The following is a 14,131-nucleotide window of genomic DNA, read 5'->3' on the forward strand; positions in this document are numbered from 1 at the left end:
ACATAACATGCAGACCTCGGGTGTGTACCGGTTACATGCAGACCCTGGGTGTGTACAGATTGTATGCAGACCTCGGATGTATACACATAACATGCAGACCTCAGGTGTGTGCAGATTACATGCAGACCTTGGGTCTGTACAGATTACATGCAGACCTCAGATATATACACATGCAGACCTCGGGTGTGTACAGATTACATGCAGACCTCAGATATATACACATAACATGCAGACCTCGGGTGTGTACAGCTTACATGCAGACCTCGGATGTATACACATAAAATGCAGACCTCAGGTGTGTGTAGATTACATACAGACCTCGGATATATACACATAACATGCAGACCTCGGGTGTGTACAGATTACATGCAGAACTCGGATGTATACACATAACATGCAGACCTCGGGTGTGTACAGGTTACATGCAGACCCTGGGTGTGTACAGATTGTATGCAGACTTCGGATGTATACACATAACATGCAGACCTCGGGTGAGTACAGGTTACATGCAGACCCCGGTTGTGTGCAGATTACATGCAGACCTCGGATGTATACACATAACATGCAGACATCGGGTGTGTACAGGTTACATGCAGACCCTGGGTGTGTACAGATTGTATGCAGACCTCGGATGTATGCACATAACATGCAGACCTCAGGTGTGTGCAGATTACATGCAGACCTCAGATATATACACATAACATGCAGACCTCGGGTGTGTACAGATTACATGCAGACCTCGGGTGTGTACGGGTTACATGCAGACCCTGGGTGTGTACAGATTGTATGCAGACCTCGGATGTATACACATAACATGCAGACCTCGGGTGTGTACAGATTACATGCAGACCTTTGAAGTATACACATAACATGCAGACCTCGGGTGTGTACAGATTACATGCAGACCTCAGATATATACACATAACATGCAGACCTCGGGTGTGTACAGATTACATGCAGACCTCGGATGTGTACAGATTACATGCAGACCTTTGAAGTATACACATAACATGCCGACCTCGGGTGTGTACAGATTACATGCAGACCTCAGATATATACACATAACATGCAGACCTCGGGTGTGTACAGATTACATGCAGACCTCGGATGTGTACAGATTACATGCAGACCTTTGAAGTATACACATAACATGCAGACCTCGGATGTGTACAGATTACATGCAGACCTTTGAAGTATACACATAACATGCAGACCTCGGGTGTGTACAGATTACATGCAGACCTCAGATATATACACATAACATGCAGACCTCGGGTGTGTACAGATTACATGCAGACCTCGGATGTGTACAGATTACATGCAGACCTTTGAAGTATACACATAACATGCAGACCTCGGGTGTGTACAGATTACATGCAGACCTTTGAAGTATACACATAACATGCAGACCTCAGGTGTGTTTCAATGTGAAGCAAAAAAAGAAGAAATATGCAGCACTCCCCAATGTAGCTGAAAAACTGTGAGTCTTTATTTCACATAATTTCCATCAAATGTGTGGACATGCAGGACGTGGAGGAATGCTAGGGGAGGGAGGTGCCGGACAACGTAAAAGTGAGTAATCGCGAAACGGCCGTTGTCCGGCACCTCCCTCCCCTAGCATTCCTCCACGTCCTGCATGTCCACACATTTGATGGAAATTATGTGAAATAAAGACTCACAGTTTTCAGCTACATTGGTGAGTGCTGCATATTTCTTCTTTTTTTGCTTCACATTGAAATATTCATGTTTTTTCACGCAAGCACCTCTATTTTTGACTGAATCATATGCCGCAATACTTCAGATAAATAGCTCCGTCTGGTAATGTGGTGATTTGTGTGCCCTAGTATGCCGTTCATCTGTTTCCTCTTTGCTGAGACCTCAGGTGTGTGCAGATTACATGCAGACCTCGGGTGTGTACAGATTGTATGCAGACCCAGGGTGTATACACATTACATGCAGACCTCAGCTGTATGCACATTACATGAAGACCCCTGGTGTGTGCAGATTACATGCAGACAGTGTCTGAATGTGGTGACAAGGGCCTACCACAAACATTTGAATTATGCCAAGTACTACCCATACAGTGAGGTTGGGGGCCTAGAGCTACACAGGAGCCCACCGGGGGATTCCTCTGTTACCCTGTGGGCCAGTCCGAGCCTGAATGCAGACCTTGGATGTATACACGTAGCATGCAGACCCCGGGTGTATGCACATAACATGCAGACCTTGGGTGTGTACAGATTACATGCAGACCTCGGATGTGTACAGATTACATGCAGACCTTTAAAGTATACACATAACATGCAGACCTCGGGTGTGTACAGATTACATGCAGACCTCAGATATATACACACAACATGCAGACCTCGGGTGTGTGCAGATTACATGCAGACGTCGGGTGTGTACAGATTACATGCAGACCTTTGAAGTATACACATAACATGCAGACCTCGGGTGTGTACAAATTACATGCAGACCTCAGATATATATACATAACATGCAGACCTCCGGAGTGTGCAGATTACATGCAGACCTCAGATATATACACATAACATGCAGACCTCGGGTGTGTACAGGTTACATGCAGACCCTGGGTGTGTACACATTACATGCAGACCTCAGATATATACACATGCAGACCTCGGGTGTGTACAGATTACATGCAGACCTCGGATGTATACACATAACATGCAGACTTCGGGTGTGTACAGGTTACATGCAGACCCTGGGTGTGTACAGGTTACATGCAGACCTCAGGTGTGTACAGGTTACATGCAGACCTTTGAAGTATACACATAACATGCAGACCTCGGGTGTGTACAGATTACCTGCAGACCTCGGAAGTATACACATAACATGCAGAACTCGGGTGTGTACAGATTGTATGCAGACCCAGGGTGTATACACATTACATGCAGACCTCAGCTGTATACACATTGCATGAAGACCCCTGGTGTGTGCAGATTACATGCAGACAGTGTCTGAATGTGGTGACAAGGGCCCACCACAAACATTTGAATTATGCCAAGTACTGCCCATACAGTGAGGTTGGGGGCCCAGAGCTACACAGGAGCCCACCGGGGGATTCCTCTGTTACCCTGTGGGCCAGTCCGAGCCTGAATGCAGACCTTGGATGTATACACGTAGCATGCAGACCCCGGGTGTATGCACATAACATGCAGACTCTGGTTGTGTGCAGATTGTATGCAGACCCTGGGTGTGTACACATTACGTGCAGACCCCGGGTGTATGCACACAACATGCAGACTCTGGGTGTGTACAGATTGTATGCAGACCCTGGGTGTGTACACATTACATGCAGAACCCAGATGTATACACATTACTTGCAGACCCCAGGTGTGTGCAGATTACATGCAGACCCCGGGTGTGTACACATTACATGCAGACCAGGGGGTGTATAGATTATGTATGTTTATGGATGACAGTAACAGTATAAATATAGATGTTTCTGCTTACAGGATTACAGGTTGCAGCACATAAAGGGTTAAGTAAATTCTATTGACAATGAGGAAAAAAAAAGCATTAGTTCCTCTGAGCTAAAATACTAGTGGCCATAAAGGGACTTCCAATTTAGGGAAGGAGTTTGTGCAGTGGGAGGGCCCTGGACTGTGAGAGCAAAGGGTGCGCTCCTCTCATCTCCCCACATATGGTAATGGCAAGGTCTGGTCCACCACTGTTACTGACCCTCCCACTGCATGGCCATTGTGCAGAAGAGGACAGGGGTGACGGGCACCCTCAGCGCCTGCCTGACCGCAGCTCAGGGTGCATTGTGCAAGCCTGGCGTCATTACTGCTGGGTAGGCGGTTAACCCCGAGGGCTTGAGCAACAACAAGGACCTAATGTATGATTTAGGCCTCCTGACATAAGGATTTGATCATTTAAAGGGATTGTCCACTTTGAGCGCAAACATTTATAATTTTTTTTTTACATGGGCTCATAAATTCGGACCATGATTCTTTGCAGCAAATGCCACATAACACCTTTACCAGGAGGTGCGGCTGCGCGTCCACTTTTGCTTCTTTATGTGTGGGAGGGGCAGTGACAACCACTCTGGCCCCTGTTTCTCATCCTCATTTTTTTGCCATCCTTTAAGCACCCGCCACGCAAATACCGGCTGCCAAACCACAGACACAGCGGCACCCCAAATTCAGAATGCTCATGGTTGATTTAGTTAAAGGGAGTGTCCAGGATTCGAAAAACATGGTTACTTTCTTCCAGAATCAGCGCCACCCCTGTCTGCTGGTTGTGTCTGGTATTGCAGCTCAGCTCCACTGAACATGTTGGATGTCCAGCCATGACCGAGGTTCGCTCGGTGCCTCTACTGTACTGCACCACCATAGAAGTGAATGGTGACTCCTACATGGCTCTGGGCCAAGCAAGTTGCAAAAAATCCAACGGTGTGAGTTCTTCCGACCTGCTTGTTGCCCCAGCAGTGACCCCATTCATTTCCATAGTGCTGTGATGTAGCAGCCGCATCGGGCCAGCCTCAGTCATGGCCTGTAGCCCTAGCCTACAGAAATGGGCCCGTATACATTGCCCTATAGTATGGGGTCCTTTTCGCACAATAGTTAGCGACTTGTGGGGTTTTGTCTTCTCGCTGCTTTGAAAAATGGTTCTTAATGTTCATTGTAGAGAAAAAAGAATGAAAGCATTTCTTCACACACGGTCACGGAGCTGCAGCTCTATAAACGGCGTGACCGCTTGAGCCTTCGCTTTATTGTGTGCATGTATCTTAAAAAAAAAAAAAAAAAAAAGGTTTTTTTTTTTTGTTTGTTTTTTTACTGGCCACACCATAATAGCAGTATAAGCTTACTTCCTGCTGAAATTAACCCGTTCTGTGCCACTGCACATGCAAGAGAGATGATGATGCTTTGCTGCATGGCTAGCGAGGCCTGAGGGACTTTTTAAAGAGGGGCATTGTGTCACTCGGGTTACAACACATTAGGAGGCATTCCGACATCACATGCATGCCCTAGTACGACTGCTATTGGTTTTGGCACAATCAGCATGCATGGTAATCTGACTATAAAGAGGACCCAGTGTGGTTGCCATGGGTTACAGCGCATTCAGCATGCATTCTGTGGCGAGTGCTTTAGTTAGGTTGCTATGGGTTACAGCACATCAGAGGGAGGAATCTCACTATATGCAGGATTCAGATTGATTGCTAAGGGTTACAACACATTTAGTGCATTCTGCAAATGTGGTGCCTTCACATTGATCGCTAAGGGCTGCAACATTTGGGCATGCAGTCTGACAAAACATGGATGCTTTATTTGGGTTGCTATGGGTTACAGCGTATTGGGGGGAGATCTTACTATTTAGAAGATCCAGTTTGGTTGCTATGGGTTACAACCCTTTAGGGGAAATTCTAGTGCTACTAAGTTGCTCCATTTTGGTTGCTGTGGGTTACAACACATTAGTGAAGCATTCTAACACCACACGGATGCACTAGTTGAGTTGCCATGGGTTACAGCGCATTGAGAGTGCATTCTGTGACGACATAGGTGGTTTAGTTGGGTTGCTATGGGTTACAGCACATTATTGATCATCCTGTGATTGTTTGGTACCTCAAGATTGGCTACCATGTGTTACAGCATATTATAGGGGGATCCAGCTTGGTTGCTATGGGTTACAGCTAATTTGAAGTGTATTCTATGACCACATAGATGTTTTTGTTTGGTTGCAGCCCATTATTGAGGTAATTTGGTCACTATATAAGGATCCAGTTTGGTTGCTACAGGTTGCCGAACATTTTAAGAACATTTAATCACTCTGTAGAGGATCAGCTTGGTTGCTATGAGTTACAGTACATTAGGGAGTGCAATCTATGACTAAATGGATGCTTTAGTTTGGTTGCTGAGGGTTATAGCACATTGTGGGGTATATGGTCACTATGTTGAGGATCCAGTTTGATTGCTATTGTTTACTAATTCACCCATGAGTTAAGCAAGTAACCCATTTTTTGCCAAATCCATGACTTGGATGTATAAATATCTGTCATGTTGGTCACACATGAGACGTATTCTGGAGTCACAGACTGAGAGCCACAAACTTTTCATGGATTTGCCAACATGTTCATCTTTATTGATATTATGAGTGAATGCAGCAGCACCTCAATTAAAAATGTTATAAAAAAAGACCCCCTATCCTGTAGAAGGAGGGCCGCTCGCCCTGAGCTGCGTATAGCGTTCTCTTAACCCCCAGGGGGCTGCATTGGTCGCCACTCTGCTAAATTACGCAGTATGTAATCGCTGCGATTGTCCAGCACGTGTCCACATTTCTATTATTGGTCCCTCTAAATCTTGTGCCAGAGAAGTAGAGGCTAATTTTCATATCTAAAACTAAGCTAATTATAATAAATTATTTAGATAATTACATGCATTTCCCATGAGCCTAGTGGGATGTTGTCTGTGGAGGGCCATTATGTCCATAGGACATTGTGAACCACCAATTAGAAGCTGGTCACCATTTGGCCCACTGCTTGCCTCTCTACGAACTCATTTGTTGCACCAGTCTATGACCCTGGTCCTCGAAGCTGACAATCTAATGTCCTCTAGACCTAAGCTGTGGTGGCTGGTGACTCAGTATTCCCAGAGGGTGGCAGAGATTACAGATTCTGCATCTGCCTTTAGGGTGCCTGCTTGGTCCCCACGTAGATATTTGCCATTTTTGCCCTTAATGGCCACACGGTTATATTCTCGAAACTCGAAGAAGAAATCCTCGGACATGTCTCCATCGGAGCAAATCATGCCATTGCTGGAGATGTACCAGAACTTCCCACCCTGACCTGTAAGAAATAAAGCAGAAATTTAGTTTTATGAACTACAAAAGAAATAAACACACAATACAGAGAAAACTATTGGGACACACACCCGTCTTAATTATTAAATTCACACTTTTCAGCCAGTCCCAGTGTATAACATCCAGCCCCTTACATCCAGTGCATAACCTCCAATCCCATTGAATCCAGTGTATAACCTCCGGCCCCTCTCCCCCAGTGTATAACATCCAGCCATTGCCCCTGACACAAACTATTTGGCCCCATGCTCTGATGTATGACATTTGGTCCCTCGCTCCTGGTGTATAATATCTGGCCCCTGGTATATAATGTCCAGCCCCTCGCCCCGCCATGCCATTGGCCTTTACTAACATGATATAATGGCTTATGGTAAAAAGCTACCTGATTATTATTATTATAATACCAGAGTGGTGTTCAAGCAGCTGCATGCAGCCTTACTTCACCAAGCACAATGCCGAGCGTGAGATGGAATGGTGTAAAGCCACCACTACTGGACTCTAGAGGACGTGTTCTGTGCAGTGACGGATCACACTTCTCTATCTATCATCGGATGGACGATTCCCGTTTTGGTGAATGCCAGGAGATCGTTACCCGCCTCACTGCATTATGCTGCTGTACAGTTTCATGGAGAAGGGATAATGCTATAGCAGCACTTTTCAGGGTTCAGCCTCTGCTCTTTAGCTTCAGTGAAGACATTTAGGATTTTTGTAGCTTCCAACTTTATGGGAACACAAAGCAAGGTCCATAAAGAGATAGCGTGAGTTTGGTAGGAAAAACATGACCGTCCACACAGAACCCAGACCACAAACTAATCCAACACCTTTGGGAAAAACTAGACTGGAGATTGTGAGCCTATAGATTTAGAATGGAAGGTCATGGAAGCTCCTGTAGGTGTCCCAACACTTTGGTTCATATATTGTATGAATATTGATATGAGAGAAATAAATATTATAGTTATATATAGATGGACAGATACACATGACTAGATTGTATGGGATATCTAACCTTTAATTTGGTAGGCTCCGTTATTAAATATGATCTGGAAGACGTCGTAAGATGAGCGGTTTGCATCCAGAGTATTTGAGGTTTTATGGTAGCAGACAAATCCCAGATCTCCACGAAGGACCAGAATCGGTCTGTTGATTAGTTTCAGTGTGAACTCTTCATCTTCACCTGCAGAAACATGGAGGCCAAGTTGTTAGTCACACTAGTCATTCATCTATGCACCCACCAACATTGTCCAGTCATGATGATAGGGAATGGTCTGGAGACCCCAGTAGCCAGCCACCAGCCCAATGTAATGATTCAGTCATGTTTGTGGGGGGAAGGTGTGTGGAAAAGAAGAGCTTGATATCTATCAAAAGTGTTAGACCACCTAAGTTTTCCAGGCAGAGGAATAACTTGAAGAACCTGGCCCCTAAGCAAAATCTATAACCTGGCCCTCACCTACCATGTGCCATTTATAATACTGGTGCCTTTTTATGTATAAGACGGGTCGATATAATTAAATGAGCCACTAAAAAGCCTCATGAAAAAGCCGGTCTAATTGGCCATGTTACATTCTGTCACCTCGCCTCATACAATACATCCTGCTGAGTAACAGATGTTCCTCATAATTTCCATAATCAATGCCTGCACGCTGCCCCCCATAGTCATGGATTACACTGGTGAGATTATCCCTTTTTCTTTCTTTTGTTTTACTGTCTCTTTAAGAGCTCAGATTGACATGTACGAAACCTCAATAAAAAGATATTTAAAGGGGATTGTCCAGTTTTGGAAGTGCAGGGGTTGTAGAATGTGACCTATCACTGTTTAAAATGTAATAACTTAAAAAGGAATTCCATTTTTAGGTATTTTATAAAAAGAATTTATAAAAAGATGTGACACGCAATTGTAGAAAGGAATAGATGTGGCGCTCAGTAAAGCCACTTAAACATGTTACTGGCTGTAGATTTCTGTAACTTGGACTATTCTGTTTATGGCCATTACTATTTTTTTTCTAGAGTTCGAGATTGTGCTTTCCATTCAGGAGAATAAAAATTGTGCCACGCAAAAAAGGTGCACAAAGATGCGATCACCACCATAGGAGAAAGCCCCCAAGAAACTTTCCTTTGGCTCTCCGGACCAGAAGGCCATAGTGAGAAATAGGAGACGGTGGCCTCACACTTGGCGAAGTTTGGTGAGAGGCCTGTCTTGCTCCCAGCATCCACATTGGCTGCCCTCCCTGGGGAACTCAGAGCTCAGTCTAGATTGGCTTTCGACTTTACTACTGGAACTCTCTACGGAACGATCTCCCTCTAACCAAACTTTCTTCTTTTCATTTCTTCTTGAAGGCAGCAGCCAGGGTTATATTTCTGTTCAGCCGCTTCACCAGTGCCTCCACCGTGTTCCAGTCATTGCACTGGTTGCCCATTTGCTACAGAATACAATACAAGCCTAACTCTCACCCACAAAGCTCTCCACAGTTCTGGATGACCCTATTATCTCCTCCCTCATCTCTGTCTATCACCCTACCCGTGCCCTCTGTTCCATAACTGATCTAAGCCTAACATCCCTCATAATCCGAACCTCCCAGTTCCGCAGTTCCGACTCCAAAACTTATTTTGTGCTGCTCCAGTTTTCTGCAATGCATTACCCCGGACGATACAACTGATTCTTAGCCCCCTCATTTTTAAGCATGCTTTAAAAACACATCTCTTTAGACAGGCCTATCCCCTCAATTCACCAACCTAACTCTCCTCTTCCCTTCGAACCTGATCTCTCCTATTCATCTATGTCTGCACCCTCCATGCACCCAATAGTACTTGACAACTACCTAGACAGATCCTGACTGGTGATCGGATCATGCAGCTTATTTGAAACATCCTATTTATTATAATGATGGCTGGACCATATATGACAAGCACTTTTTATATATTGTGTCCCCCTATTTCCTAGAGTAAACAGACTGTATATTTGTGAGCAGGAACCTTGCTCCACCAGTAACTGGTGAACTGTGTTACTTTGTGATGTCTTTATTATTTTTACATGTCCCTGCTTCTTTGTAAAGTGCTGCAGAATGTGTAGGCGCTATATAAATAAAATTATTATTTTTATTATTTCCTGCCGGAGGGGCAGTGCCAGAGTGGTGCAGAACCTGATGGCCACACACTCTTACCCTACACTGGTCAGGAGTGAAGCTCATATATGGTACCGCACTCTTCAAAGTAATTTTGAGAAAACCCATGTGAAAAAGTGGACACAGAGGATAAATTAAATAAGCAATTTAATGTGTGTAAGGGAAGAGTCAGACAGTCGTATAACTCAAAACAGGATCGGAGTGGCCAGCTGCTCTCCCGACCCAAGTGTGACAACTCCATAGAAACACATGCTGTCACGCTTGGGTCGGGAGAGCCGCTGGCCAATCCAAGCATTGCGTTGCGATCCTTTTCCAAGTTACACGGCTGTCTGACATTTCCCTGGGACTGGGAATTAAAAAATTGCTCTACCTAGCCAGAAGGCTCGGAATAAGGGTAGCTGCTCACGAAAATTAAAGTGAAGTGCTGTGTATGTGCACCATCACTTAAGTTACGTCCCACAAACCTGTGAGTTCAAGCACCCCAGGGACACCACTTCTGGGGCACTACTACACCTTTGGCTTGTAAGCTGCTCATCCCATGGCTTTGGGGGTTAGGGACATCTGCAGTTGGCTACACGGGTAGCAGGTTAGCACAAAGCCTGTATGTTATTTCCAACTTTGCATGGGCTCCCTCCATATTGATATGGCATTGTGAGCCCCAATGGGGACAGTGGTGACTATGTCTGTAGAGTACTACAAAATATGATGGCGCTATATTAGAAAGCATAATAGAAAAAAAAAAATATAAGCCACCCTGCGTACATTCCGAAGCTTCCACCCAGTGTGCATTATTGTAACCACCTTACATCGGCAAGCCAAGCCCACAGATAAGAGCAGACACTACAAAAGGTCGAGTGGGATATACTGTAGAGCTGAGCGGGATATACGGTAAGTAGTAATAGGATGTTAAATTTTGGGAGTTTCTGGCTGTAGTTGCTCAGACCTGTCTCACTGACATCTAGGAGGCAAGAACACACATTGGGGTTACGCTTGGGGTGATAGAATGATGACTGACTCTTGTGTCGTAAAACATTGACACACTGAAGGTTATGAAGTGCAGCAATATAGGGTGATAAAAATATAATTCTTTGGGTCTCAGATCATTGACACACTTGAAAAATATGACACAAAACCACTGGAGGAGGTAAGATAATGATACATTGACATTGGGGTAGATGATAATGTCTTGGGGTCCAAAACAATAACAAATGAGGATGAATGAACTCATGGAGATCAACATCCAACACTGCGGAGACACCATCACGTGTTTCTCAACGCAGTGATTCTAGAGCACTGCCCCCATCCCTTATGGGAAATATGCAAAACATGCAAAACAGAAGCTGGGGAGACACCATCACATGTTTCTCAACGCAAGCAATGACCAGCCAGGTCTTTCCCCGGGAAGGAACAACCACGGGAAGGGCAGTCTCCAATGAAGGAAGCCACCTATGCCAAAACATGGTATCCATCCACAGACAGCTGTTTCGGGGTATTGCCCCTCATCAGTGTGGAGTAGGAAACTGGCTGGTAGGAGCAATGCCTAGTAAAAGACTGTGAAAAATGAGGATGAATGAACTCATGGAGATCAACATCCAACACTGCGGAGACACCATCACGTGTTTCTCAACGCAGTGATTCTAGAGCACTGCCCCCATCCCTTATGGGAAATATGCAAAACAGAAGCCGCAGAGACACCATCACATGTTTCTCAACGCAAGCAATGACCAGCCAGGTCTTTCCCCGGGAAGGAACAACCACGGGAAGGGCAGTCTCCAATGAAGGAAGCCACCTATGCCAAAACATGGTATCCATCCACCGACAGCTGTTTCGGGGTATTGCCCCTCATCAGTGTGGAGTAGGAAACTGGCTGGTAGGAGCAGTGTTGGATGTTGATCTCCATGAGTTCATTCATCCTCATTTTTCACAGTCTTTTACTAGGCATTGCTCCTACCAGCCAGTTTCCTACTCCACACTGATGAGGGGCAATACCCCGAAACAGCTGTCTGTGGATGGATACCATGTTTTGGCATAGGTGGCTTCCTTCATTGGAGACTGCCCTTCCCGTGGTTGTTCCTTCCCGGGGAAAGACCTGACTGGTCATTGCTTGCGTTGAGAAACATGTGATGGTGTCTCCGCGGCTTCTGTTTTGCATGTTTTGCATATTTCCCATAAGGGATGGGGGCAGTGCTCTAGAATCACTGCGTTGAGAAACACGTGATGGTGTCTCCGCAGTGTTGGATGTTGATCTCCATGAGTTCATTCATCCTCATTTTTCACAGTCTTTTACTAGGCATTGCTCCTACCAGCCAGTTTCCTACTCCACACTGATGAGGGGCAATACCCCGAAACAGCTGTCTGTGGATGGATACCATGTTTTGGCATAGTTGGCTTCCTTCATTGGAGACTGCCCTTCCTGTGGTTGTTCCTTCCCGGGGAAAGACCTGGCTGGTCATTGCTTGCGTTGAGAAACATGTGATGGTGTCTCCGCGGCTTCTGTTTTGCATGTTTTGCATATTTCCCATAAGGGATGGGGGCAGTGCTCTAGAATCACTGCGTTGAGAAACACGTGATGGTGTCTCTGCAGTGTTGGATGTTGATCTCCATGAGTTCATTCATCCTCATTTTTCACAGTCTTTTACTAGGCATTGCTCCTACCAGCCAGTTTCCTACTCCACACTGATGAGGGGCAATACCCCGAAACAGCTGTCTGTGGATGGATACCATGTTTTGGCATAGATGGCTTCCTTCATTGGAGACTGCCCTTCCCGTGGTTGTTCCTTCCCGGGGAAAGACCTGGCTGGTCATTGCTTGCGTTGAGAAACATGTGATGGTGTCTCCGCGGCTTCTGTTTTGCAAAACAATGACACACTGACGCTCTGTATCCCCAAATTTTACACATTAGTAGTTAGGGTCATATTGACACAGCAATTATAGAATGCAGACAAACTGATACAGGGCACATAACACTGATACGGGGGATTTAGAACAATGACACACTGACACAGGGGGGTATAGAGCAATGACACTGACACTGGGGACATAGAGTAATGACACACTGACACTGGTGCCATAGAGCACTAACACTGGGCATTCAGTAAAGACAATGACATTGAGGTTGTAGAGCAATAACACACTGACACTGGGGTATAGAGAACTGACACTGGGAGTATAGAAATATGACATACTGACACTGGGGTATAGAGCAATGACACACTGACACTGGGTGCATAGAACAATGACATACTGAGACTTGGGCATAGGGTAATGACACACTGACATTGGGGGTACAGAGAAATAACACTGACACTGGGGGCATAAAGCAATGACACAGACATTGGGAGTGTAGAGCAGAGACGCTGACACTGGAAGTATAGAGCACTGACACTAAGAGCATAGAATAATGACACACTGACAATGGGGTATAGAGAAATGACGCTGTCAATGGGGGGTATAGAGCAATGACACACAGACACTGGGAGTGTAGAGCAGAGACACTGACCCTGGACGTGTAGAGCAATGACACACTGACACTGGGAGTATAGAGCAAATACACTGACACTGGAGGTAGAGAGCACTGACACTTGAAGCCAAAGTAATGACACATTGACACTGGAGGTATAGAGCACTGACACTGGAAGCACAAAGTAATGACACACTGACACTGGGGGTAAAGAGCAATGACACACTGACACTTGGACCCCAAGATGAAATCCACACTATTTGTTTAGAAAGGCTGCATTCACACATCCGTGTGTCACAGTCCGAGTGCAGACCAAGATTTACAGATTGGTCACTGGTCTCCTGACCCAAACATGGCAGCCTTATATATGTCTATGAGGTTGTCAGTTTCATGTCAGGGGACCCACAACCTGTCTGTGAATCAAAGTCCATGCCTTATACATGTGTGAATGCGTCGAAAAAGACAGCCCTCCTCCTGGTCGCATCACCGGTTCCTTGTACCATACTAACTGCATTAAACAGACATGTTTTCTATGCACTCACCAACTGAGTCGCACACAGCTGCCAGCTGCCCGTTCTTCTTGGTACAGATGTACTTCCCATTACTGGCCCTCAGCGCGACTCTCCGACCCCTCCATTCAATATCAAACATTGTGTTGGCAGCTCTGTGAGTGAAACAAGAAGAAATCCCTATTATAAGCTATTGCCCTGTTGACTTTATTACACTCCAGAGC

The 14,131-nt window shown here is 45.4% G+C and overlaps 1 protein-coding gene across 1 annotated transcript in view; it reads right to left on the reverse strand.

Annotated features, from left to right (window-relative positions):
* Positions 1-6,079: 6,079 nt before the first annotated feature.
* Positions 6,080-14,131, reverse strand: part of FSCN2 (fascin actin-bundling protein 2, retinal) — a 28,497-nt gene continuing 20,445 nt past the window's right edge. Inside the window, exons 3-5 of the mRNA XM_073560563.1 lie at positions 13,941-14,062; positions 7,826-7,993; positions 6,080-6,808 (exon numbers count right to left, since the gene is read on the reverse strand). Coding sequence (XP_073416664.1) covers positions 6,603-6,808; positions 7,826-7,993; positions 13,941-14,062 — 496 coding nt within the window. The 3' untranslated portion in view covers positions 6,080-6,602. The remainder of the gene's footprint in view (positions 6,809-7,825; positions 7,994-13,940; positions 14,063-14,131) is intronic.

Source organism: Dendrobates tinctorius, unplaced genomic scaffold (assembly GCF_039654945.1).
Source record: "Dendrobates tinctorius isolate UK_male_01 unplaced genomic scaffold, ASM3965494v1 ptg000014l, whole genome shotgun sequence".
In the NCBI taxonomy this organism is placed as follows: Eukaryota; Metazoa; Chordata; class Amphibia; order Anura; family Dendrobatidae; genus Dendrobates; species Dendrobates tinctorius.